Source organism: Oncorhynchus mykiss, chromosome 19, assembly GCF_057628025.1.
Source record: "Oncorhynchus mykiss isolate SJ-2025 chromosome 19, ASM5762802v1, whole genome shotgun sequence".
Classification (NCBI taxonomy): Eukaryota; Metazoa; Chordata; class Actinopteri; order Salmoniformes; family Salmonidae; genus Oncorhynchus; species Oncorhynchus mykiss.
The window spans coordinates 35278332-35304210 of NC_143040.1; the positions used below are offsets into that span (position 1 = coordinate 35278332).

A 25879-nucleotide genomic window follows, 5' to 3' on the forward strand; every position below is an offset into this window, starting at 1 on the left:
ACCAGAAACAAAATTGTAGACCTGCACCAGGCTGGGAAGACTGAATCTGCAATAGGTAAGCAGCTTGGTTTGAAGAAATCAACTGTGGGAGCAATTATTAGGAAATGGAAGACATTCAAGACCACTGATAATCTCCCTTGATCTGGGGCTCCACTCAGCTGTAACGTTTGTACAAATTTCTCATTTGATTATTTTTTTTTATCTTGCTGCTCTCTCTCAATATTACCTTAGGCCTTCCATGTTTTGGGGTTATTCAAAAACGACTTAACTTTCTGAGATAGCCTAGAACTCTGTTAGATTCATTTGTTTGATCATGAAATAGCACGGCAGGAGATATCTAGCCTACATTAAACTGAAAATGGCTTAATATAGGCCGTGTCATGTTCATATAAAATGGAGAGACAATAGAAAGTCCCTTGCTTTGTGTAAATACAACATATTTATTAAAATAGGCTATAGAAAATAGGAATATAGGCAATTTACACAATGTCAACCATACACTGCCCTGCTGTGCACTGCGTCAGCACCGCTGCATAATCCAATTCTCGTCGGATAATTGTTCGATTTTTTTGTGATTTGATAAAAAAAACTGAAAACTAAAGCCCTGCCATGTCAGCAATTTTTTCCCCGATTGGTACGGTAGTCTAGCGGCCAGCTGTCTAACATTGTAGTAAGCATGGTCGAATTACCGCCTGGGGGGTGGGCCCATTGATCATCAGATATCATATTAAAAACTGCAAACATTTCTCTCCACCCTATGGCAAAATGTGTAGAATTGCAGGAAATTATCTGTAATACTGTACATTTTTCTCTCCGCCCCATGGCAAAATTAGTTGAAGTGTTTGCGTGGGTATGGATCAAATCAAATTTATTTATATAGCCCTTCGTACATCAGCTGATATCTCAAAGTGCTGTACAGAAACCCAGCCTAAAACCCCAAACAGCAAGCAATGCAGGTGTACGCAGACCCACAAGCCACCGCGGCCGCTCATGAAGAGTTCCGATTCATCAGTTGCCCATCCCTGCCTTAATATATACTTTTAAATTATATTATGTAAGTTAAATATAAAACATTTTACTTAAAGTATTATTTTGAGATTACTAATGTTACTGTCCCCACTACAACAACCAAAATACTTTAAATACATGTAATTTTGTCCTTGAAACATTTGAATTGAAATACTGTAGAATTCTATTCATTCCTATAGAGGACTGCTCCTACTGGGGAGTGACAAAATGGCTTCAAAGCTTCTCAATGGCCAATACATAGCGTCAGCAATTCAGTCTTTATCTACTTCATTGGTAGCATTACAGTGCTTTAAAACCACACATGCAAATATTATTAAAAGTACTGTATCCACTCAAGACTCATGTGCCTTAGTTAAAAGAACAGCATTGTGTAGAAGAGCACTCAACACACCGTTAATTCTTAGGGATTCTTATATTTTCAATTTTCGCCTAAAATGACATAGCACATCTAACTGCCTGTAGCTCAGGCCCTGAAGCAAGGATATGCATATTTTTGGTACCATTTGAAAGCAAACACTTTGAAGTTTGTGGAAATGTGAACTGAATGTAAGAGAATATAACACATTAGATTTGGTAGAAGAAAATACAAAGAAAAACGAACCGTTTTTTTCCTTCCATCTTTGAAATGCAAGAGAAAGGTCCCAGTTCTAGCCATCACTCTTGTTGTAATTCCGATGATGTTCACAAGATGGCAGCCGTGTATGTGCAAAGTTTCAGACGGATAACTTAAAGTATGAGCGAACTACATGACATTTAGTGTGAAGTCACCCAGGTACATATGGGCAAATCGTGAATCGTGAAGGAGACATTTTTCTGCAAGAACATTGTCAAATCTGTATACTTGGACTTTGATTTAGCTTTTCCAGTATTAGTAGCCATATTATAAGTTCAACATTTGCAGAACAACCAGTTTTCATAACTTCATAATTATAGAACCCTTTTGCAATTACAGTGCCTTGCGAAAGTATTCGGCCCCCTTGAACTTTGCGACCTTTTGCCACATTTCAGGCTTCAAACATAAAGATATACAACTGTATTTTTTTGTGAAGAATCAACAACAAGTGGGACACAATCATGAAGTGGAACGACATTTATTGGATATTTCAAACATTTTTAACAAATCAAAAACTGAAAAATTGGGCGTGCAAAATTCTTCAGCCCCCTTAAGTTAATACTTTGTAGTGCCACCTTTTGCTGCGATTACAGCTGTAAGTCGCTTGGGGTATGTCTCTATCAGTTTTGCACATCGAGAGACTGAAATTTTTTCCCATTCCTCCTTCCAAAACAGCTTGAGCTCAGTGAGGTTGGATGGAGAGCATTTGTGAACAGCAGTTTTCAGTTCTTTCCACAGATTCTCAATTGGATTCAGGTCTGGACTTTGACTTGGTCATTCTAACACCTGGATATGTTTATTTTTGAACCATTCCATTGTAGATTTTGCTTTATGTTTTGGATCATTGTCTTGTTGGAAGACAAATCTCCGTCCCAGTCTCAGGTCTTTTGCAGACTCCATCAGGTTTTCTTCCAGAATGGTCCTGTATTTGGCTCCATCCATCTTCCCATCAATTTTAACCATCTTCCCTGTCCCTGCTGAAGAAAAGCAGGCCCAAACCATGATGCTGCCACCACCATGTTTGACAGTGGGGATGGTGTGTGTTCAGTGTGATGAGCTGTGTTGCTTTTACGCCAAACATAACGTTTTGCATTGTTGCCAAAAAGTTCAATTTTGGTTTCATCTGACCAAAAAATACAGTTTTATATCTTTATGTTTGAAGCCTGAAATGTGGCAAAAGGTCGCAAAGTTCAAGGGGGCCGAATACTTTCGCAAGGCACTGTATGTTAGCACAGCTGTAAACTGTTGTGCTGATTTTAAATCCGCAATAAAACTGGCCTTTAGACTAGTTGAGCATCTGGAGCATCAGTATTTGTGGGTCAGATTTCACGCTCAAAATGGCTAGAAACAAAGAACGTTCTTCTGAAACTCGTCCGTCTATTCTTGTTCTGAGAAATTAAGGCTATTCCATGCAAGAAATTTCCAAGAACCTGAAGATCTCGTAAAATGCTGTGTACTACTCCCTTCATGGAACAGCGCAAACTGGCTCCAACCAGAATATAAAGGGGACAAGAGGACAAGTACATTAGTGCCTAGTTTGAGAAACAGACGCCTCACAAGTCCTCAACTGGCAGCTTCATTAAATAGTACCCGCAACACACCAGCCTCAATGTCAACAGGGGAGAAGCGACTATCTCTCTATATATATATATACACACACTTGAGGTCAGAAGTTTACATTCACCATAACCAAATACATTTAAACTCCGTTTTTCACAATTCCTGACATTTAATCCTAGTAAAAATTCCCTGTTTTAGGTCAGTTAGGATCACCATTTTACTCTAAGAATGTGAAATGTCGGAATAATAGTAGAGAATTATTTACTTCAGCTTTTCTTTCTTTCATCACATTCCCAGTTGGTCAGAAGTTTACATACACTCAATTAGTATTTGGTAGCATTTCCTTTAAATTGTTTAACTTGGGTCAAACGTTTCGGGTAGCCTTCCACAAGTGAATTTTGGCCCGTTCCTCTTGACAGAGCTGGTGTAACTGAGTACAGGTTTGTAGGTCTCCTTGCTCTCACACACTTTTTCAGTTCTGCCCACACATTTTCTATGGGTTTGAGGTCAGGGCTTTGTGATGGCCATTCCAATACCTTGACTTTGTTGTCCTTAAGCCATTTTGCCACAACTTTGGAAGTATGCTTGGGGTCAATGTCCATTTGGAAGACCCATTTGCGACCAAGCTTTAACTTCCTGACTGATGTCTTGAGATGTTGCTTCAATTGCTTAAATTTATCCACATAATTTCCCTCCCTCATGAAGCCATCTATTTTGTGAAGCAAGGAGGGACTTGCTGCACAACACCATCCCAACATGGTGCTTCACGGTTGAGATGGTGTTCTTCGGCTTGCAAGCCTCCCCCTTTTTTCCTCCAAACACAATGATGGTCATTATAGCCAAACAGTTATATTTTTGTTTCATCGGACCAGAGGACATTTCTCCAAAAAGTGTGATCGTTGTCCCCATGTGCAGTTGCAAACCGTAGTCTAGCTTTTTTGTGGTTGTTTTGGAGCAGTGGCTTCTTCCTTGCTGAGGGGCCTTTCAGGTTATGTCGATTTATAGGACTAGTTTTACTGTGGATATAGATACCTGTTTCCTCCAGCATCTTCACAGGGTCCTTTGCTGTTGTTCTGGGATTGATTCGCACTTTACATACAAAAGTATGTTCATCTCTAGGAGACAGAACGCGTCTCCTTCCTGAGCGGGATGACGGCTGCGTGGTCCCAGGGTGTTTATACTTGTGTACTATTGTTTGTACAGATGAACGCGGTACCTTCAGCCGTTTGGAAATTGCTCTCAAGGATGAACCAGACTTGTGGAGGTCTACAATTTGTTTCTGAGGTCTTGGCTGATTTCTTTAGATTTTCCCATGATGTCAAGCAAAGAGGCACTGAGTGTGAAGGTTGGCCTTGAAATACATCCACATGTACACCTCCAATTGACTAAAATTGTCAATTAGCCTATCAGAAGCTTCTAAAACCATGACATAATTTTCTGGAATTTTCTGGTGTATGTAAACTTCTGATCCACTAGAATTGTGATACAGTGAATTATAAGTGAAATAATCTCTGTAAACAATTGTTAGAAACATTACTTGTGTCATGCACAAAGTAGATGTCCTAACCTACTTGCCAAAACTATAGTTTGTTAAGAAGAAATTTGTGGAGTGGTTGAAAAACGAGTTTTAATGACTCCAACCTAAGTGTATGTGAACTTCCGACTTTGTGTGTGTGTGTGAAATTATATATATTTCTTCCACTTTGACAGAGTATTTTGTGTAGGTCATAGAAGAAAAAAAAGATTTTAATCCCACTTTGTAACACAACAAAATGTGGAGAATGTCAAGTGGTGTGAATACATTCTGAGGGCACTATGTTATATCACTTCCCTGCATCAATTCAATAAAAAATGTCTTCCTATAGATTTTTAGAGAATTTGTCCCTTTGATGGACTGTGTCCCATTGATCCGTGTTCCTTATGGATCTTTCAGCAAATGTCAGCTGAAAGTCATGGCTCCACACTGAATCTCACCCCCTGTGACTGTTTCTGACAGACAGATAGACAGAGACATTTGGCCGTGTAAGAATAGGCCTAGATAGACCTAGCTCAACCTTGCCTGTTTATTCCCTAGTGTGTGTACGTGCGTGGGAATGCAAGCTCCTATGTGTCTCAGTGTGTGTGTGTGTGTGTGTGTGTGTGTGTGTGTGACTCAGTCTCTAACTGTGAGGTTTGTTGTGAAGAGAGACCCCCCCCCCCCTCATCTGGTCATACTGTCTGCCCTATGTCGGGTGCTCATTAGTGAAGCTCAAAACATGACTGCTTTCCTGGTGGATGAGGAGGTTGTGGTCTGATTTTGATTTACATGTGTGTTCCCCAGCCAGGTATTTGATACATGGTGTGTCAACATGTCTTCCATCTTCCGCAGATCTACCCGTCAGTGGACGACGTGAGGACCAGTCTGGAGGGGTATCCAGGTAAAGATTCAGCCACATTCCGGCCTGGCAACACTGACTCACTTTCTCCTGTTCCTCTCCTCTTGTCTCAAAGTCCAAGCTTACAGTGGTGTTGTGAGTAAGCATTACTGTAGTTATCAGAAACCAGGTGCAGACAGGATTGTGGTCTTATGACATTGTTATGAATGCTATATGAAGGTTTCATGAAGGCTTTAATGTAGTATTGTAGTGCTTGACAGCATCATGGAAGACTTCTGATGTTATTCTGAAAGCTGTATGACATTGTTACGAAGGTTACACTGAACTAACAGTGTAATTGTCGTTCCAGCCGGTGGCTCTCTACCCTACAGCATCCAGACTGCTCAGAAACAAATCTGGCTCCACAGCTACTTCCAGTAAGTCGAACTCCTCTACTCTGCCCAACACTATTACCACAGATAGAACAAGGAGCCAGATGTTTCACCGGATGTACAGTACCAGTCAAATGTTTGGACAGACCTACTCATTCAAGGGTTTTTCATTATTTTGACTATTTTCTACAATTCATCAAAACTATGAAATAACACACATGGAATCATGTAGTAACCAAAAAAAGTAGCCACCCTTTGCCTTGATGACAGCTTTGCACACTCTTGCCATTCTTTCAACCAGCTTCATGAGGAATGCTTATGCTGCGCATTACTTGCCTGCTTTTCCTTCACTTCGGTCCAACTCATCCCAAACCATCCCCATTGGGTTGAGGTCGGGCGATTGTGGAGGCCAGGTCATCTGATGCAGCACCATCACTCTCCTTCTTGGTCAAATAGCCCTTACACAGCCTGGATGTGTATTTCGGTTCCTGTTGACAAACAAATGATAGTCCCACTAATCGCAAACCAGATAGCGTATCGCTGCAGAATGCTGTGGTAGCCAGGCTGGTTAAGTGTGCCTTGAATTCTAAATAAATCACTGACAGTGTCACCAGCAAAGCACCATTACACCACCACCTCCATGCTTCACGGTGGGAACCACATGTGCAGAGATAATCCGTTCACCTACTCTGCGTCTCACAAAGACACGGCAGACCCAGCATCTCAGACATACCGTAAACGTCGTTTTTAAAACTGTGTCAATCACTCAATATTGAGAGTTTAAATAAATGTCATACCCCCAGAAAACTAAGACCATCCTCATTTCAATTAACAGCAGCCTACTTATTTTCAAAATGGTATTTGTCCCACTACTGCATTTTGAAATGTTTGCACAAATGTTTGCTCGCTCATCAGCGCAGCCAGCCCCGGCGAAACGGGCACTGACATGGGCCGAGCAGGCACTTTCATGGCAGGAATCAATGCACTTTAATTTAGCGATACTGTTTGACCATGTTGACCATTGTCAATTATGGTTTTAGCCGGCCAAAAAATAAGACGTTTTTTGAGTGAGTTGACCAGCTAGAATTTGAGACTCTCACAGACGCGACCAATTAAAAATTGAATTGAGCATGGTGAAGTTCTTAATTACACTTTGGTTGGTGTGTCAATATACCCAGTCACTACAAAGACAGGCATTATTCCTAACTCAGTTGAGAGAGGAAGGAAATCGCTCAGGGATTTCACGATGAGGCCAATGGGGACTTTAAAACACTTTAAAGGCTGTGATAGGAGAACTGAGTATGGGAGGTTAGTGTTGTGGGGTAACTACAATGTTAGCCCACATTGTACTCCACAATACTAACCTAATTGAGAGTGAAAAGGAAAAAAAGCCTGTGCCGAATAAAAATATATTTTTTAAATGCATCCGTTTTGCAACAAGGCACTAAAGTCATACTTCAAAAATATTTGTCCTGAATACAAAGTGTTATGTTTTAGGCATATCCCATACAACACGTTATGGAGTACCTCTCTCCATATTTTCAAGCGTAGTGGTGGCTGCATCATGTTATGGGTATGTTTGTAATTGTTGAGTACTGGGGAGCTTTTCAGAATAAAAAAGAAACTAAATGGATCGAAGCAAAGGCAAAAGTTTAGAGGAAAACCTGGTTGTCTGCTTTCTACCAGACACTGGGAGATGAATTCACCTTTCCGCAGGACAATAATCAAAAACACAAGGCCAAATCTACACTGATTTGCTTACCAAGAAGACAGTGAATGTTCATGATTGGCCTAGTTACAGTTTTGACTTAAATTTACTTTAAAATCTATGACAAGACCTGAAAATGGTTGTCTCGCAATGATCAACAACCAATTTCACAGAGCTTGAAGACTTTTGAAAATAATAATGGGCAAATGTTGCACTATCAGGATGTGGAAAGCTCTTCGAAACTTACCCAGAAAGACTCACAGCTGTAATCACTGCTGAAGGTGCTTGTACAAAGTATTGACTCGGGTGTGTGAATACTTATGTACATTTGATATTTCTGTTTCATTCTCAATAAATTAGGATACATTTCTAAAAACATGTTTTTACTTTGTCCTTATGGTTTATTGTGTGTAGATGGGTGAGATTTGTATTTATTTAATCCATTTTGAATTTAGGCTTTAACTCAACAAAATGTGGAATAAGTCACGGTATACTTCTACCCACAGCAAATTATTAAGTTTTTTTTGTGTGTCTAGTCGCTGGCAAGCTGAGACGACAGGGAGGAGTCACGCCATGCCACACATCAAGACCTACATGAGGGCTTCGCCAGACTTCACACAACTAGCCTGGTTCCTTGTCACAAGGTTAGAGGCCTGCTTTTGCACGTGTGTGTATGTGAAACGTCTCGAGTCCACAATATGACTTCAAACTCAAGACATGCAGTTGCCTAGGAACACCCCTTACCAGCTGAACGGGGAACAACTTGTGTCTTAGTCACGGTGCTATTGTTTAACCAGACACACACACACACACACACACACACACACACACACTCTTTCAACAGATGCCCAGTTAAGAGCATTGTTTCCCCAAAAGGCTGTTGGTGTTTTGATGTTTTGGGGATGACCCTGATGTTTTCACCATGAAAAGGCAGGAAACACCTTGAAGGAAAATGGCTAACGTCAACACCTCATCATGGTTGTTGATTTTTTTTTAAACTTCATGATCAGCACCACCACTCGCTCACTCTGTTTTTATTCGTCAGTTATTTATGATCACACCGCTCTGATCCTTCTCCTGAAAAACTCCTCTCCCTCTCAGATCTGCGAATAGAGTCTAGCAGTCTAGAGAGGAGTGGTCTGTTTATGTACTCTGCTATCTGCACTTAACTCCCCATGTACTGATAGCACCATTACAAACAAGCCTGTATATTTACCCATCATACTCTGTCTGTGGTACCTTATCGCTATAGGCCATAGTTCCCTGTCATTTTAGACCTGGTTGCCTAGCAGCTAAATGGTAACCTTACTCTGTGATTCCTCACGAAAGTAGATCAAAAATGACAATGATTTTAGGGATTTTCACGACATTTAATCCATAGAAGGGTTCTCTGGGGGAAGGATTGTTGACATATATTTGACATTTGTATCTTTGAGCATAATTGAGAAATAATGTTTTGAAGTTGTAGCATTTGTAACCTTTTGGCCGTACCCAGGTCTCCTTTAAGATTCCACGAAGCTTTACCGCTTCCTCTTTTAATATGACTAGTATTTTGATTTCAATGACAATTTTCTTTAAAAAATTATATATAAAAATATAAACTTGAATATAGAAAATATAAGCGCAAGATGTCTGAATGCTCTGACTTCTGCGGAGGCAGCATCGCAGTAAATGCTGTACGGCCAGGCAGAGCATGCAAATCACCAACCAAGGGTGACCATTTTCACATTCACTCTGTGAGTAATTCTTACAAATTGGATTATAAATCTAAAAGTAGCAGAGATTCCACTCTGGATCTTTGATATGCACATAGAATATATTATGTTCAACAAAATGTTGACAAATTAGCCAAGTCAGAAAAAATATATTTTCAATATTTATAACTTAATGTAAGAAAATTGTTAATCTAAATACTACTGATAGCAAGTAGTGAAGCTTGATGTTACACCCATTTTTGTGTGTGTGTGTGTGTTCTCTCCCCAGTGCTAACTTGTCCAAAGCAGCGTGGGGGGCTCTGGAGAAGAACAACACGCAGGTGATGGTCCGGTCATACGAACTGGGAGTCCTCTATGTGCCCTCTGCCTTCGTAAGTGACACACACTCGCACACACACATTGATGTCCAAGGGAGATGTGCTTTCGAGTTATGCACATGGATCATAAATTAGGATACTAGATTCTAGGGCTCGGTAAACATACTCCATTTATGTACATGTAATAATGAATGTCTCTCCACTATCCTTCATATGTAGACAGAGGGGGCTTCCAACACACCACACACACACATACAGTGTAATTTGTCCCTTGCCTTAGAATTACCTCAACAGTTGCTAAGCAACATAATGGTTGTGGAGGTGACACTGGTTTAGAGGGCCAGAGCTTCAACATTGACCTGACCAGAACAAAGCGCCTAGCCCCCACTATTGGAAGACTTCCTGGTTTTCCCCTAGAAAGAAATGAAAGCATTTATGAAAGAATATAGCTAGTCATCACAGCTTTCTGACATTCAGGGACACCATTGAGAGTAACACCTCAGACCTCAGATGTGACTCGAGTAGGGACAGTCGCACAAAGACTTCTTGCTTGAAAAGACAAGTTTGTGTATTTTTCTATTTAAAAGAACCAGGTCCATTTAATAAGACGCTAGGCAGGTTAGTGTAACCATGACATCCTTCACTTGGCGCTGTGTTCTTCTCTTTATTTTTTCTCCCTTGGTCTTTGTGACTATTCTGTTCGTCTTTCTCCCGATGAGGTCGTTCTGTTCTCTGGGACAAAAGCCGACTGTCCCTGTCCTTGATTTGATGTAGCATCAGTACAGCACAACTTGTGTGGGTTTGAGGGTGTCTGCCTGCCTGTTTGTCTTCACGGGTGGATGGACGGACAGAATGGAGAGAGCTCTTTTTTTTTTTTAGGGGGTAGATAAGCTTTAATATGGCAGCTAGATTGTAGCGTCCATCAATGTTACTGTCTGCAGTTTGCGTTGCTCTGTGAAGGGAGTAGTTCAGGGCGTTGTACGAGATCTTCAGTTTCTTTCTTTCAATTTCTCGCATGGAATAGCCTTCAATTCTCAGAAATGTCTTGGTTTCTGGCCATTTTGAGCCTGTAATCGAACCCACAAATGCTGATGCTCCAGATACTCAACTAGTTTAAAGAAGGACAGTTTTATTGCTTCTTTAATGAGAACAGTTTTCAGCTGTTCTAACATAATTACAAAAGGGTTTTCTAATGATCAATTAGCCTTTTAAAATGATAAACTTGGATTAGCTAACACAGCGTGCCATTGGAGCACAGGAGTGATGGTTGCTGATAATGGGCCTCTGTACGCCTATGTAGATATTCCATTAAAAATCAGCCGTTTCCAGCTACACTAGTCATTTACAACATTAACAATGTCTACACTGTATTTCTGATCTATTTTATTTTAATGGACAAAGAGATGTGCTTTTCTTTAAAAAAAACTAAGTGACCCCAAACCTTTGAAGGATAGTGTGTGTCTGTGTGTGTATATAAACTCAGCAAAAAAGAAATGTCCTCTCACTGTCAACTGTGTTTATTTTCAGCAAACCTAACATCTGTAAATATTTGAATGAACATAAGATTCAACAATTGAGACGTAAACTGAACAAGTTCCACAGACATCTGACTAACATAATTGGAATAATGTGTCCCTGAACAAAGGGGGGGCAAAATCAAAAGTAACAGTATGGTGTGGCCACCAGCTGCATTAAGTACTGCAGTGCATCTCCTCCTCGTGGACTGCACCAGATTTGCCAGTTCTTGCTGTGAGATGTTACCCCACTCTTCCACCAAGGCACCTGCAGGTTCCCGGACATTTCTGGGGGGAATGGCCCTTGCCCTCACCCTCCGATCCAACGGGTCCCAGACGTGCTCAATAGGATTGAGATCCGGGCTCTACGCTGGCCATGGCAGAACACTGACATTCCTGTCTTACAGGAAATCACGCACAAAACGAGCAGTATGGCTGGTGGCATTGTCATGCTGGAGGGTCATGTCAGGATGAGCCTGCAGGAAGGGTACCACATGAGGGAGGAGGATGTCTTCCCTGTAACGCACAGCGTTGAGATTTCCTGCAATGACAACAAGCTCAGTCCGATGATGCTGTGACACACCGCCCCAGACCATGATGGACCCTCCACCCTGCTCTAGAGGACATGCCTCGGTGTAACGCTCATTCGACGATGAACGCGAATCCGACCATCACCCCTGGTGAGACAAAACTGCGACTCGTCAGAGAAGAGCACTTTTTGCCAGTCCTGTCTGGTTCAGCGACGGTGGGTTTGTGCCCATAGGCAATGTTGTTGCCAGTGATGTCTGGTGAGGACCTGCCTTACAGGCCTACAACCCCTCAGTCCAGCCTCTCTCAGCCTATTCCGGACAGTCTGATGAGGGACCCTGGGATTCTTTCTTTTGGTGTTTTTCAGAGTCAGTAGAAATGCCTCTTTAGTGTCCTAAGTTTTTCATAACTGTGACCTTAATTGCCTCCCGTCTGTAAGCTGTTAGTGTCTTGATGACCGTTCCACAGGTGCATGTTCATTAATTGTTTATGGTTCATTGAACAAGCATGGAAACAGTGTTTAGACCCTTTACAATGAAGATCTGTGAAGTTATTTGGATTTTTTATCTTTGAAAGACCGGGTCCTGAAAAAGGGACGTTTCTTTTTTTGTTGAGTTTATGTATGTGTATCTTTTTAAAATAAAATTTTCCTTTAGCATTTTCCGCAACCCAACCACCTAATTGGAGTAAACTAATAAACGACAACACTTAGGCTTCTACTTCCAGCTTATACATACTATATACATTTTACGGACACAATCTAATTTACATTAGTTATATTTTGTTTGTTTTTAGTCCTGTCCTTCCTCTAAGTTCCAACTCTCCCATCTATTTCTGATATCCATCCAGTTTGATTTCTATTTGCCATATATTTTTAACTGTGCTATTTCTCAAACATTCTGAACCTATATACATTTTACAGACACAGTATATTTTACGTTGGTTATCTTGTTGTTAGTAGACCCACCATTCAGCTCCATTCAACCACTCCCACCTACTTCTTTGGGGATCGGTGTCCCTTGACTGGACGGTTGAGCTGACGTAGGCTAATGCATTAGCATGAGGTTGTAAGTAACAAGAAACTTTCTAAGGACATAGACATATCTGATATTGGCAGAAAGCTTAAATTCTTATTAATCTAACTGCACTGTCCAATTTACAGTAGATATTACAGTGAAAGAATACTATCCTATTGTTTGAGGAGAGTGCACAGTTTTGAACAAAGTTATTCATACACAAATTAGGCAGTCTTGATCAAAATGTTGAACGAAAATACAATGGTTCATTGGATCAGTCTGAAACTTTGCACATACACTGCTGCCATCTAGTGGCCAAAATCTAAATCTCACTTGGGCTGGAATAATACATGATGGCCTTTCTTGCATTTCAAAGATGATGGTACAAAATAAAATGTTGTCTTTGTTTTTCTTTGTACTATCTTCTACCAGATCTAATGTGTTATATTCTCCTACATTCCTTTAACATTTCCACAAACTTCAATGTGTTTCCTTTCAAATGGTACCAAGAAAATGCATATTCTTGCTTCAGGACCTGAGCTACAGGCAGTAAGATTTGGGTATGACATTTTAGGGGAATTTTTTTTTTTTTTAAAGGGGCTAAACCTTAAGAGGTTAATTAACACCATCCATATTGGATTTATATTTGTCATGTATTTTTCAACAGTGCTGTGATGCTTCACAAATGTTCTGAACCTTTCTATTCTCATAGTTTCTACAGATTGTAAATTAAATAAGTTTTTGCATACATATTTTTGATTGACTGACTTTTCAAAAACCTAGTATTGCTATCTGCAGAGTTAGCTCCAGGTAAATGTTGCAATTGTTCAGCCATTCATGGACCTGTGACCAAAAACGAGCTTCATATGGACAGTACCAAAAAAATGATCTAATGACTACCTCTTCACAGCAAAATCTGCAGATATGGGAAGGTTGTATCCCCTATATAAATAATATTCTATTGGTTGCAAGAATTTTGTATAATTTAAATCTGGCTTTGTTTTGAATGTCAATTCATAAATCATGTGCCATGGAATCGGTACATCGAAAATCTCTTCCCAACTATTTTGCAATCTATATGGCACAGCTTGTCAATTTTTTGGACCTTAAATGAAACTGGTTTACATTTTTTATTTATCACAATTTTCTTTGACCAATTTTGGTCTTTTAATGCAGGGCTGACAGACAAGCTCCTTACTTGTTCCCCCTTCCACTTGCCTTTTACTATTTTTACGGTAATGCTGCAATTAGTTGGTTGTAATTTTGGGTAGAGCAGACATTTCCATATGTTTGTGTTAGCTGCATGTGTGACATTTTATTTTACCTTTATTTAACTAGGCAAGTTGGTTAAGAACAAATTCTTATTTACAATGAAGGCATAGGAACAGTGGGTTAACTACCTTATTCAAGGGCTGCCTTGGTCAGCTTGGGGATTCGATCTTGCAACCTTTCGGTTACTAGTCCAACGCTCTAACCACTGCCGCCCCTACATGACTCCACCAGTCCTATTTATGATATAGTTTACAAATATAACTTTTTTTAAACGTTATCGAATTTAATCAATTAGTACAGTGGGGAGAACAAGTATTTGATACACTGCCGATTTTGCAGGTTTTACACTTCAACTGTGAGAGACGGAATCTAAAACAGAAATCCAGAAAATCACATTGTATGATTTTTAAGTAATTAATTTGCATTTTATTGCATGACATAAGTATTTGATACATCAGAAAAGAAGAACTTAATATTTGGTACAGAAACCTGTGTTTGCAATTACAGAGATCATACGTTTCCTGTAGTTCTTGACCAGGTTTGCACACACTGCAGCAGGGATTTTGGCCCATTCCTCCATACAGACCTTCTTTTCTATTGGGTTCAGGTCTGGAGACTGGCTAGGCCACCACAGGACCTTGAGATGCTTCTTACGGAGCCACTCCTTAGTTGCCCTGGCTGTGTGTTTCGGGTCGTTGTCATGCTGGAAGACCCAGCCACGACCCATCTTCAATGCTCTTACCGAGGGAAGGAGGTTGTTGGCCAAGATCTCGCGATACATGGCCCCATCCATCCTCCCCTCAATACGTGCAGTCGTCCTGTCCCCTTTGCAGAAAAGCATCCCCAAAGAATGATGTTTCCACCTCCATGCTTCACGGTTGGGATGGTGTTCTTGGGGTTGTACTCATCCTTCTTCTTCCTCCAAACACGGCGAGTGGAGTTTAGACCAAAAAGCTCTATTTTTGTCTCATCAGACCACATGACCTCCCATTCCTCCTCTGGATCATCCAGATGGTCATTGGCAAACTTCAGACGTTTTTCAGACGTTAGGGCCTAGGACATGCGCTGGCTTGAGCAGGGGGACCTTGCGTGCGCTGCAGGATTTTAATCCATGACGGCGTAGTGTGTTACTAATTGTTTTCTTTGAGACTGTGGTCCCAGCTCTCTTCAGGTCATTGACCAGGTCCTGCCGTGTAGTTCTGGGCTGATCCCTCACCTACCTCATGATCATTGATGCCCCACGAGGTGAGATATTGCATGGAGCCTCAGACCGAGAGTGATTTACCGTCATCTTCAACTTCTTCCCATTTTCTAATAATTGCGCCAACAGTTGTTGTCTTCTCACCAAGCTGCTTGCCTATTGTCCTGTACCCCATCCCAGCCTTGTGCAGGTCTACAATTTTATCCCTGATGTCCTTACACAGCTCTCTTGTCTTGGCCATTGTGGAGAGGTTGGAGTCTGTTTGAGTGTGTGGACAGGTGTATTTTATACAGGTAACGAGTTCAAACAGGTGCAGTTAATACAGGTAATGAGTAGGGAACAGGAGGGCTTCTTAAAGAAAAACGAACAGGTCTGTGAGAGCTGGAATTTTTACTGGTTGGTAGGTGGTCAAATACTTATGTCATGCAATAAAGTAAGATTTTCTGGATTTTTGTTTTAGATTCCGTCTGTCACAGTTGAAGTGATAATGATAAAAAATTACAGACCTCTACATGCTTTGTAAGTAGGAAAACCTGCAAAATCGTCTGTGTATCAAATACTTGTTCTCCCCACTGTATATTTGAGTTCAACCACTATTTGTTGTATTATTTGCTCTGTCTTTTCAGGTGGATTAAACTGAAATTGCAACCAACTTTCTTTGGCTTGTTTAAAAATATATCTATTTTGGGGAGATTTTGTTTTCAAATTACCGAAAGTGAGAGGTTGTAATCTGAATAAAAGGACAAAGGCCATTCTTGAACGTGGGGTGAGACATTCTTACTAATTTGCTAGAGAACCAGTTCGGATTTAAGTATAACTTTTGTATGACTGACGCCTTTAGTGAGAGGTCTAATGCTTTAATCTTTATTCATTTCTGCCCTCTGTCATATTCATTATATGAATAGGCCCTTTTAATTGTGTCTGGTTTGACGTTCCAAATCCAAAATATTTTTTGCTTATATAATTTTAAAAAACAGGTCGCTATAAGCAAATAGGTATATTGTCATATGACTGAAGAGTTAATCAGGGTGATTTTTCCACAAAATAGACATGTTTTTTCCTTTCCATGGTAGCAACATCTTATATACTTTTGCCACCTTTCTATAAAAATGTATTGGAGTGAGATCATTTCTTTCTTTCGGGATTTGTATACCGAGTATGTCCACATCCCCGTCAGACCATTTTATTGGTAAACTACATGGTAATGTAAAAGTTGTTTTTTTTTGTGATCCAATGCGTAATATTGGGTACACTTATCATAATTTGGTTTTAATCTAGAGAGTTTAGAAAAAGTATCTAGATTCTTAATAAGGCTGTGGGGGGGATCCTAATTGTGGATTTAAAACAAAACAATTATCAGTGTACAATGACACCATTGTTTTTAAGCCCTGGATTTCAAATCCCTGGATTTCAAATCCATTAATATTATTGTTTGATCTGATTTTAATAGCTAAAATTTCTATGGCAATAATAAATAGATATGCCAATAGGGGACAACCTTGTTTTACTCCTCTTGACAGTTTACAACTCTCTGATTAATAGCCATTATTGACTATTTTACACTTAGGGTGAGTATTTAACCCATTTTGTAAGAGATTCTCCAAAATTGAAATATTCCAGGCTTTTATATATAAACTACTGTCATACTTTATCAAAGGCCTTTTTGAAAGTCAGCTATGAATACCAGGCCTGATTTCCCAGATATTTCATAGTGTTCTATTGTTTCCAGTACATATTATCTCCAATATATCGTCCATGTAAAAAAAAAAAACTGTCTGATTTAGGATGAATAATATCCGACAATACCTTTTTTTTAATTCTATGCGCTAAGCATTTATATTTACCACTTGGAATCTGTTTCACTAATAATGAAATCAGACTTTGTTGAGTGTCTGATAATCTACCATTTACGTAGGAGTGGTTTAAACATGCTAATAACGGTCCTCTGAGTATATCAAAAAAAGGTTGGTATGCCATCCAGCCCTTGAGTTTTCCTGGACCTTAAAAAAAATATATATTTCACCTTTATTTAACCAGGTAGACAAGTTCTCATTTACAACTGCGACCTGGCCAAGATCAAGCAAAGCAGTGCGACCCAAACAACACAGAGTTGCACATGGGATAAACAAACGTACAGTCAATAACACAATAGATAAATCTATATACAGTGTGTGCAAATGTAGTAAGACTTAAAGGCTTTAATAAAAAATCATCAAGAAGTTCCTCCTCTGTAATTTGGCCTTCACATGAGTCTTTCTGTACAGCTGTTAATTTGACATTATTGATAGGGGGAAAAAACATACAATTCGCTTGGGTTAGTGGAGACTGAAACGAAAACTAATGCTAAAGTACTTTACTTCCTCTTTCAAAATATGGAATTTTTATTTTATTTTTTAACCCTTTTTCCTCCCTATTTCATTGTATCCAATTGGTAGTTACAATCTTGTCTCATCGCTGCAACTCCCGTATGGACTCGGGAGAGGCGAAGGTCGAGAGCCATGCGTCCCCCAAAACACAACCCAACCAAGTCGCACTGCTTCTTGACACAATGCCCACTTAACCCGGAAGCCAGCCGCACCAATGTGTCGGAGGAAACACTGTGCACAGGGCGACCGTGTCAGCGTGCACTGCGCCCGGCCCGCGTGCACTGCGCCCGGCCCGCCACAGGAGTCGCTAGAGTGAGATGGGACAAGGACATCCTTGCCGGCCAAAACCTCCCCCTAATCTAGACGATGCTGGGCCAATTGTGCACCGCCCCATGGGTCTCCCGGTTGCGGCCTTCTGCAACAGAGCCTGGACTCGTACCCAGAATCTCTAGTGGCACAGCTAGCACTGCGATATGTCACTCGGGAGGCCAAATATGGACTCTTTTGACCATCACTCTATAAAGAAAAGATTTTGAACACAATTTTAAAAGTGTGAACAATCAATCAGTTTGACTATTTACATCCGCTTCACGTTCTCTCATTTGACAGAAACCATTTGTTTTGCCATAACAGTGACAGCTTTACCTTATTTAATTGTCATCTGCAGTGGACAGATATGCCCCCATCCACCCCTGCTGTCTGTAGCAGCCATACTGCGTCCCGAATAACTTCAAGGGTAATTCTCCCCTGAAAACCCATCTCTGTCCTGCCCAAGGAGACTCCATGAGCATTTCTCAGCTTCACCGTACTTATGAGCCAATGAGGTCCTGCCTCATTTGCGAAATCATGTTGCCGTGGCAGCTGGAGGGAGCAGTGTGTAGCGCACAGATAAATGTCTCCGCGGGTAATTCACGCCAGGGTCTTATTTTTGTCTCTGCTGGACCACGTTTAGACACTGACAGAGAGTTAGACTACATTCTATTAGTGTCCGTTATGTTCCCTTGTCTCCTTTCCTTCATTTCCTTCTGTGCTAGCTTGATATGGGTCATGGGCCAGCAACACAGTATGTGAATGATTTAGTTGCAGTTCCAACACATAACATGTTGCCTAGCCCTGCTGTAGTCAGTAGGTGAATGCAATGTCATCTACTAATTTTACAAATCAGTGGCTATGAAGCAAAGGAGACAGGGAAACTTATTGACCTAGCTGTTCTATGTGACAGGAGAGGGAGAGAGGTGCGCTCATTCCAATGAGATTTTACTGAGCTTGATGATGATGATGAATTGGTCGGAATAGTGTTCCATCTAACTAGCTTTTCTTTTTTTTTTTGTCCTTTCCTACCCATGTGTTGAAATAAAGGTTCATCTAGTTAAATACTAAATAATGATTTTGGGTCTGTCATTTTTCTCCTCTCAGAGCATGAGTACCTTTCCCGTCCAGATGGACGTGTTTCCTGCCACCACTCCCTCTACCTCATTTCCGGTGCCCTTCGACCTGCCACCCAAACGCTACTCGAGTAAAGGTACTTGTACTTCCTTGTTCCTCCACTACACACTGATGTGTGTGTGTGTGACTTTGTGTGTCTGTCACTGTGTGTCTGTGACTGTTAGGCTTGGCTGATCTACAGTATATCAAAGTATTTGTAATACCCACAGTATGATTTTCAATACCGCAGCAAACCTTTTGAGATAGTTGTAAAACTTTGAGCTGTGGTGTCTGTCCTTGCAATTTGTTTACGTTCACATACTCTTGTTAGCATTTAGCTAGCGAATGCTATGGGAATTTGCTAGGACTTTGTTAGCATATATATATATATATATATTTATATATTTATTTTTTATTTTTTTATGGAAATAAATGGTGCCCCCTTGTGTGCACTGCCAGTGATACTGTATACCCCATTATGGTACAGAGACTGTATGACCATATGGATACCACTCAACCCTAATGTGCGGGACTGTGTGTCAATATCTGTGTGTGGGCCAATCTCAATGTATTTTTCTCTACGAGGACTTTTTATCAGTGAAAGTGGAGGTGTGCGAATCCTCTACTCTGATTCATTTGATAATAATTGCCTGGGGATCAGGTCTGCTGCCTCAAACTGTCCTGAGCCAAATGTTGATTGGCTAACATTTACAGTGGGAGCAGCGCATGAAAGGCTAAGATCAGAGAAGCCTGTAGAAGGTAAGTGTTGAGACTTATGCCAATATTTTTTTTATTATGTAAGCTTTATTTAACTAGGCAAGTCAGTTAAGAACACATTCTTATTTACAATGACGGCCTACCTAAAGGCAAAAGGCCTCCTGCGGGGATGGGGGCTGGGATTAAAAATTAAATAAAATATAGAACAAAACACACATCACGACAAGAGACCTAAGATGACAACATAGCATGGTAGCAACACATGACAACACAGCATGGTAGCAACACAACATGACAACATTGTAGCAACACAACATGGTAGCAGCACAACATGGTAGCAGCACAAAACAGGGTACAAACATTGTTGGACACAGACAACAGCACAAAGGGAAAGAAGGTAGAGACAACAGCACATCACGCAAAGCAGCCACAACTGTCAGTAAGAGTGTCCATGATTAAGTCTTTGAATTAAGAGATTGAATAATGTCGCTGGAATAATATGTTGAGAGAGTGTCTCCTTCGTAACACTCAGCCAGAAATCCAATGTGGTGTAGTCGGCAGTGAAGGAGTACTGATAAGTGAGACTGATTATTTACTTGTCCAATAGCAAAAATACTGAAAATTCTGTAGTTTAATTTTTTTTTACTATTGACAGATAAGATTCCATTTTTATTTTAATAACAAAGGACAACCCCAGACTCTCCAACAATATGGAAACTATAACAAACTTAAATCTACACACAATAAAGTTAATCAGTGATATCAGTGAATTCATTCAGATTTCCCTTTGTGGGGCAGAATTGATTGATTATCGTATAATACCGAGAGTCGTCTGTTCTTTCAACAAATCGGTTGGTTACATTTTTTTTTAAACATATTTTTCCATATACAGTGAATTCGGAAAGTATTCAGAACCCTTGATATTTTTTTTCACATTTTGTTAGGTTACAGCCTTATTCTAAAAGGGATTAAATCTTTTTTTTCCTCATCAATCTACACACAATACCCCATAGTGACAAAGCAAATACCGTTTTTTTAGAATTTGCCGCAAATATTTTTTACAAAAAATACAAATACAAACTGATCACATTTACATAAGTGTTCAGACCCTTTACTCAGTACTTTGTTGAAGCACGATTACCGCCTCGAGTCTTCTTGGGTATGACTCTACAAGCTTGGCAAACCTGAATTTGAGGAGTTTCTCCGCAGATCCTCTCAAGCTCTGTCAGGTTGGATTGAGAGCGTCGCTGCACAGCTATTTTCAGGTCTCTCCAGATATGTTTAATCGAATTCAAGTCCGAGCTCTGGCTGAGCCACTCAAGGACATTGAGACTTGTTCCGAAGCCTATTGTGGATAGTCTGAGCACTGATGGAGGGATTGTGCGTTCCTGGTGTAACTCGGACAGTTGTTGTTGCCATCCTGTACCTGTCCCGCAGGTGTGATGTTTGGATGTACCGATCCTGTGCAGGTGTTGTTACACGTGATCTGCCACTGCGAGGACGATCAGCTGTCCGGCCTGTCTCCCTGTAGCGCTGTCTTAGGCATCTCACAGTACGGACTTTGCAATTTATTGCCCTGGCCATATCTGCAGTCCTCATGCCTCCTTGCAGCATGCCTTAGGCACGTTCACGCAGATGAGCAGGGACCCTGGACCCATCTCTCTTTTGATGTTTTTCAGAGAAGCCTCTTTAGTGTCCTAAGTTTTCATAACTGTGACCTTAATTGCCTACCGTCTGTAAGCTGTTAGTGTGACGACCGTTCTGCAGGTGCATGTTCATTAATTGTTTATGGTTCATTGAACAAGCATTTGGAAACAGTGTTTAAACCCTTTACAATGAAGATCTGTGAAGTTATGTTTAAATGAGTTTCTATGTATTTAAAGTACTTATAGGACTTACTAAAGAAGTCAGACATTGTGTATACCTACTTACTGCTTTAAATAAGTTAGACTTTCCTGTATATCATCCTAGCAGGCAGGCAGGCATGTAGATAGAGATACACAGACACGTGGGTGTATGTGTTCATCTCGCTCTTTACACTCCAACTTGTCGTTTCCCCTCTGTTGCTGTTGTCTGGGCAACTAGGGGTTGAACCCTGGTCTACGTGTTCTCAGACTTGAAGACCACCGCCTTTGGGCAGCTGCGGCAGCATCAATGTCTTCCAAGGGAGGACTCTCAACCGACAGGAACATGAGCCTCTGCAGTTGTGTGGTAGACACAATTTTGATCCTTTTCATCCTTGAGAAACCACATTCACACACTTGGCCACGAAGTGGACATGGACATGCTAATTTCCAAGCGTTGCTGTGTCTGTTGCCCCATCAATCATTATTGAGAAATATCTAGCTTGAGTAAGCTTTTCCATGAGCTTCTCCCTCTCCGTATCATAGATTTCCACAATAAAGCTGATCGGGGGGGTAAAACTAAATGAGTTATTTTTGGTGTTTTGGAAGTCAGGTGATGGATAGAAACAACAACAAAAACACCTAAACCAATGCATCTTTGCTTGCTCTTGATTATGGCTGTAGATGAAGGAATGTTTTGTAAAATCATACTCTGTACAAGCCTCGTCAGAGTTGTAGCATTCAGGAAGCTTCCCTCCAGTCCTGTGGATGAAGCCATGAAGATTTGTGAACGGGTGCTCGTCTTTGGCCACGTAGTAGGCCGTATGCATGATGCTGGTCAAATTGACCAACATTGTCTCCTCCATCGGCTGGACCCCTCGGATGACAGGTGGTAGTGGAGTATCCCTCCATCTCGCCAACGCTGCAGCCTTTGTTGCTTGGTGGCGCATGCTGGTGGCGTGAGATGAGTGTCGTACCTGAAAGTTCCTTTGTACGAGGAGGAGGACCTGAGATGGAAATAAGATGGAATGTATTAGTATAACCTAATTGTCCTCAAATGTTTTCTGCAACACCTCAAATTTACAATGGAAAATGCAGGGGACCCCCCTTGGAAAAAGTGTTATTCTCTTAAAGCTGGCTGTGTGTTGTTCATATTCTATTCTATGTTCTGCAGGCTGCCCCAACACAAAATAATTTTTAAAAAGCTAATTCTCATAGTTTAGAAGTTCCTTAATTGACACTAAAAGGTTGCATTATATAACCACTTAATTTGTTTGATACAATTAGTTTGTCAGGGGAACCCATTGAAATTTCAGGCCCAAGTTTAGCAAATAGCTGCTAAAAAAATATGTAGGCCTACCTCTATTTGTCACATTTGGTTATTCTAGTCTAGAGACGTAGTTTTGCAAGCCGATGCTAACTAACTTTAGCGCATTAATGCTTCTTAGCCATTGCGCTAACCCTAGTTATCTTCAAGCTGCATGCAGTTATCCATGAGTTCATCTCACTGGGGAAGTAGATAAAGGGCTTAATTGACAAAATCCCAAACTATCCCTGTATAGCTAGCATTAGCTGATCAATGTAACCTGTTGGTGGCTAATTGACTGGCAAGTAACATTAGCCTTCCTTCTATGCTAACTTTAGCTAGCTAGATAACTTATCCAACTTGAACCTGTCAGTCGGTAACGGGTTGCCAAAATCAACATTCGCTAGAACAGTTAAAACTATATTGATTAAGCAATCCCGGGGAAATCCTGACATGTCATGCAGTGCATGACATCTCCCTCTGTGTCATGTCAAAACCATGGGAACTCCTCTTTCCAAATCGGAATGAGTTTTCTTATCCTTCTCGCCTTGTATGCTGCCATTTTAGCAGCTGGTCCAAGGTTTGGTAGTGGTGGTGGACGGATGGGGTGCTTTTCTGGTGCCTGGCCAGCTTTCGGTGCTTGTAGAAAATGTTTATTAGACCGCCATCTCCCAGAGATAACACTAACAAGAGAGTAGGATACACACATTTGACAACTGAGGTAAAAAATACAGTGGGCCACGGGACTAAAGAGACTTTAGACGAGCCAGTCCAACTCGCAGCTCAATTAATTTTGCCCAAAGTCCGTACGCTACTTGCAGCCTACACACTGATAGACACAAGTGTCTCTCTGCAGAGATTGGGAGTTGACAGTGCACAACACATTGCATCCTTAGGACACTTTGATCCAATTGATTAATTGTTAGAAATCAACATTTTTGTGTGATTTTTCATTACTTGTCCATTCAGGTAAGTTCAGTCAACATTATCCTTTTTTTTCGAGCCCTGTTTATGAATACACACCCTGAAGAGATTGAGGTATAGAGGAATCAGTCACTGGTAGGCAACTTGTAAAGCTATCCCTGACTAGCTGTCACACTGTATCACTGATGCTACTAAGGAAAGGGTTTTTCCCGAATAGCCCTAATTTCCAACTCAAATTTACAAGCACACACAAATAAGAAACACTGTCACAGTGACTCACATTTTCACTCTCCACCTCTTCCCCATTTCTGAAAGCTCTGTGTCTTCTGCAGAAACATCACACACACCAGAAATCAATTTCTATTCCCTTTCTAACTTGGGGTTTTGCTGAGTTTTTGTTAGGCTAGAGCCTTTAATGCCAGTGGAACTGAAAACCTTGAACAGCTAGTCAGTGACCAGCAGTAGCAGATGAAGCATCCCATTATTGTTCTGAGTGGTTGGGTAAGGGAGGCAATGGTATTTAACTGTGACTGGGTGACTCGGCCCTAGCTAGTTTAAATTACAGCTCACATTACAGAAGCTAAGGAGATGATGACTTAACAATAGCACGCTGTCATTTCTGCCATGACGACTCTTGGTTAAGTAGTTATTAATTATTCAGTCAACCAAACTCTATTTATTTTATATAGCCCTTTTAGAAAGTGCTTTTATAGTAATTCCTTCAAGAGCAGGTTTTGGCACATTTGCAAGAAAAAGCTCGCTAGAAGGAAGAAACCTTGAGAGGAACAAGTAGACTCCGAAGGGTGGAGACAGATGTTCAGGCTGGGGAAGATGAGGGAAAAAGTAGAGGGTCAGTGAGTGTGTGTCCATCACACGCTCAGGCACTGATTGGATATGTACACAGTCAACTCCCTCTCGTGTATGTCCTTGTGGTGCGCGTGTACCTTTTGCGTGCTCACATGTCACACACTGTGATTGCATCGGTCTAATTGCTGGGTGAGGAGGAGAGCATGGGTAATCATTACATGGCTGCGTCACTTTGTCAATCGCCACCTCTCTGGCATTTAATCACTACTCATCACCACCATCGCTGTCGGCAACGGTTAACATGCAGCAATAGTTACCTAGGGTGTCGTCAACTTCTGAACTGGAGCAGAAACCATGCCCGTCTCCCTGGAAATTAGTTGCTGTGATGCTAATGGTATGGTTGTGAAAATGCAGGTCTCATATACAAACGTAAAATGTTATAATTTTGACATTAAGCTATTTTATGTCTAAGGTTGGAATTTAAATTCAACCTGCACAGACTGTAAGTAATTTGAGGCAATCGCATGGCAATCTTCTCGACGCACGCACACACACACACACACACACACACACACTCCTAGTGCTCAAACATTGCACATCAAAACCTCGGGCAAGAGAGGAGAGGACCGAAGATGAGAGAAGGAGAGTAGCGGGCAGAAGGAGAGGCGAGCTGGAACAGAGAAAAGAGGGCATTTGGGAGAGAGGTAGAACAAAATGGAGAGGAGAGAGAGCAGAAAAGGGAACAATTAAGTCAGAACAGAAGAGCCTACAGCTTCAAGGGAGGAATGTACTGTATTCTCTCGGAGTTGTGCAGGTCTCGGAGACACACAGCTCCTTTTAATAGCACCTATGGCAAAGACAAAGCACTTTACAATATACAGTGCCTGCAGAAAGTATTCACTTTTTTTTTTTTTGGCACTGGCCTACACACAATACCCCATATCACATTTAATTTAGACAAATTAATGAAAAGCTGAAGTCTTGAGTTAATAATTCAACTTCTTTGTTATGGTAAGCATAAATAAATTCAGGAGTAAAAATGTGCTTTACACGGCACATATCAAGTTGCATGGACTCGCTCTGTGTGCAATAATAGTGTTTAACAGGATTTTTGAATGACTACCTCACCTCTGTACACCACATCTACAATTATCTAAGGTCCCTCAGTCAAGCAGTGAATTTGAAACACAGATTCAAACAAAGATTTTTTATTTTTTTAATTTAAAAAAAGATTGGTCTCATACACGTTGTGGCAGATGGCAGGGAGTGGT

The 25879-nt window shown here is 40.8% G+C and overlaps 1 protein-coding gene across 4 annotated transcripts in view; it reads left to right on the plus strand.

The window, feature by feature from the left end:
* Positions 1-25879, plus strand: part of tdp1 (tyrosyl-DNA phosphodiesterase 1) — a 60879-nt gene that overhangs the window by 20104 nt on the left and 14896 nt on the right. For 3 of the 4 annotated variants that reach the window (XM_021573707.3, XM_036954502.2, XM_090210822.1), the window contains 5 exons: positions 5571-5619; positions 5927-5993; positions 8193-8300; positions 9640-9742; positions 19002-19107. In XM_021573707.3, the coding sequence (XP_021429382.2) occupies positions 5571-5619; positions 5927-5993; positions 8193-8300; positions 9640-9742; positions 19002-19107 (433 nt within the window). Of the gene's footprint in view, positions 1-5570; positions 5620-5926; positions 5994-8192; positions 8301-9639; positions 9743-11609; positions 13497-19001; positions 19108-25879 lie in introns of those variants that run through there. The other variant, XM_090210821.1, reaches the window with a different exon arrangement.